At 35.6% G+C, this 1,958-nt stretch overlaps 1 protein-coding gene across 1 annotated transcript; it reads right to left on the bottom strand.

The window, feature by feature from the left end:
• Positions 1–740: 740 nt before the first annotated feature.
• Positions 741–1,185, bottom strand: LOC132035272 (protein SMALL AUXIN UP-REGULATED RNA 51-like). Its single transcript, XM_059425545.1, has one exon. The coding sequence runs from the start codon at positions 1,119–1,121 to the stop codon at positions 801–803; it is 321 nt and encodes a 106-aa protein (XP_059281528.1). The 5' UTR covers positions 1,122–1,185; the 3' UTR covers positions 741–800.
• Positions 1,186–1,958: the final 773 nt, after the last annotated feature.

The following is a 1,958-nucleotide window of genomic DNA, read 5'->3' as shown; positions in this document are numbered from 1 at the left end:
AAAAAGTTTACGATTTAAATGTTCACAAATTATTTTATCGCCAAAAGGAATGCGAAATGTGTATTAAAAGAAATTGGCTACGGAATTAGCGACAAAAACTATTGGTCGCCAATCGGAAGAAACGACGAAATAACTCTCATACAATTAGCGACGAAATTTATTAACATCGTGACGGATTTCATTCGTCGCTCATATTGGCAACAAATAAAATCTGTCGCCAATCCGTCATTAATCCAGCGACGGATTCATTTTTTTATTCGATAAATTGCTAGCTACGAGAATTTTACCGACGGATTCAATTCTGTAGTTATTCTGTAGCTATATTGGTTTAGCAACAGATATATGCTATTTACCGACGGATTTCGTCCGTCGCTAAAACCAGTTTTTTTTTGTAGTGAAAGGACAGCTGCAAAGACAGATATAAATCTCATAAACATGATAAAACAGCTCCAAATATTATATAATTTATATATAATTAGTTAAATCTCTCACAGGGTACAAATTAGTACCTAACACCACTATGAGGAAAATTAGAGACTTTTGAGATTTACAAACAGAAACCTATCACACCCGTCACCAAGTTTCCAGTTAGTTAACAATAAACTCAAGATTACAAAAAAAGACAGAAGCAATAAAGTAGATTCCTGAACTTTGTTATAAAAATTTCCAGACAACCTAGCTAGCTCGGCCTATAGTTAACTCACTCCAATTTCTTCATCATCATCTTGCACTTCTCCTTCTTCTTTTTTTTTTTTTTCATTTGTCCGCGACTTACTGGTCCGACTAATTTTGTCCTTCATTTACCTTAGCATTGATGAAGTTAGAGATTCGAAAAAATCTTCATCACAAGGAATTGTGAGCCCCATGTCATGATCAAAGCCAAATTCTTCTTCGGCTCGTTGAAGAAGTATCCGAAATTCGGGCCTTGACAAGATGGAAATTGGAACAATGTACCTTGTTCTATTTTCTCCAACGTATACTACAAAATGCCCTTTTGGTACGTCCATTGGAAGTCCTTGTTCATCTTGATATTCATTTTTCTTTCCCAAACTCGAACGCCTTTTTAGAATTTGCTTCAACACTGCAGTTTGTGACAACTTGTTTGATTTTCTAATAGCCATTTTTTGCGAGAGGAAATAAAATTGGTTTGAGAAGGAAAGAGGGATATTCAAGAACTGAGAAAATGAGTGTGATGGACATGAAGGGAGTTAGAGGGATATATAAATAGAGAAATTTAAAGCGGAGAATTTAAAAAGAAAAGGTGAATTTTGGAGAAACAAAAACGTGTGGGGTTGGGGTAGAAAAGAAGAGAGAGACAACACGGATGTTTTAGAAGGGAGTGTAAGGCTCAAGGACAAATGTAAAAAGTGCATGTTGGGAGCCAAAAGCTTTGGGTTTATTACCTGTTGTAGCCTTTCATCAGGACATGTTGGCCCCTTTGACTCTGTTTTCAATAAGAGTTCAATGTAGTACTAGTGAAAAATATTTCATCAGGGAAGGGTGAATGGAAAGATTACAGTAGAATAGACGTTATTCTTTCGTGTTTAATTAGACGTCTCTAACTCACTACTTGGATATAGAATTTTCTTAAGAGGGAGCACTCTTAATGAATTTGGATTAAATAGGACACCAATACGAATACTAGAGACTGAATGTGAAACAAAAAAAAATAGGTTAATTTACCCTTAACTACTGTCTACAAAGGTTGTGGTGGGATGGATAGGATCCATCCACTCTTAACCAAATGTCTCAAATTCGAATTATTGAATATAGGTAGAATCCTTGTAAGGAGTGCTTTCTCCTTTAATGTTTCTTACTCGACACGAATTCAAATTAGTCTGACCCCAAAGAGCGTCACCGAATGGGAAGCCAACAAAAAAAAGGTCGATTCACCTTTAATTAAAGATGTTGAGTTCAAAGCGAATGAAATAATCTTGCTAGGAAGCAATAAAATCTCG

This window comes from Lycium ferocissimum, chromosome 10, assembly GCF_029784015.1.
Source record: "Lycium ferocissimum isolate CSIRO_LF1 chromosome 10, AGI_CSIRO_Lferr_CH_V1, whole genome shotgun sequence".
Lineage (NCBI taxonomy): Eukaryota > Viridiplantae > Streptophyta > Magnoliopsida > Solanales > Solanaceae > Lycium > Lycium ferocissimum.
The sequence above is the reverse complement of the archived record's forward strand: the minus strand, read 5'-3'. Positions and strand labels throughout refer to the sequence as shown.

Bases quoted from the DNA above. Each gene is read 5' to 3' on its own strand.
- LOC132035272 (XM_059425545.1), bottom strand. From the start codon at position 1,121: ATGGCTATTAGAAAATCAAACAAGTTGTCACAAACTGCAGTGTTGAAG.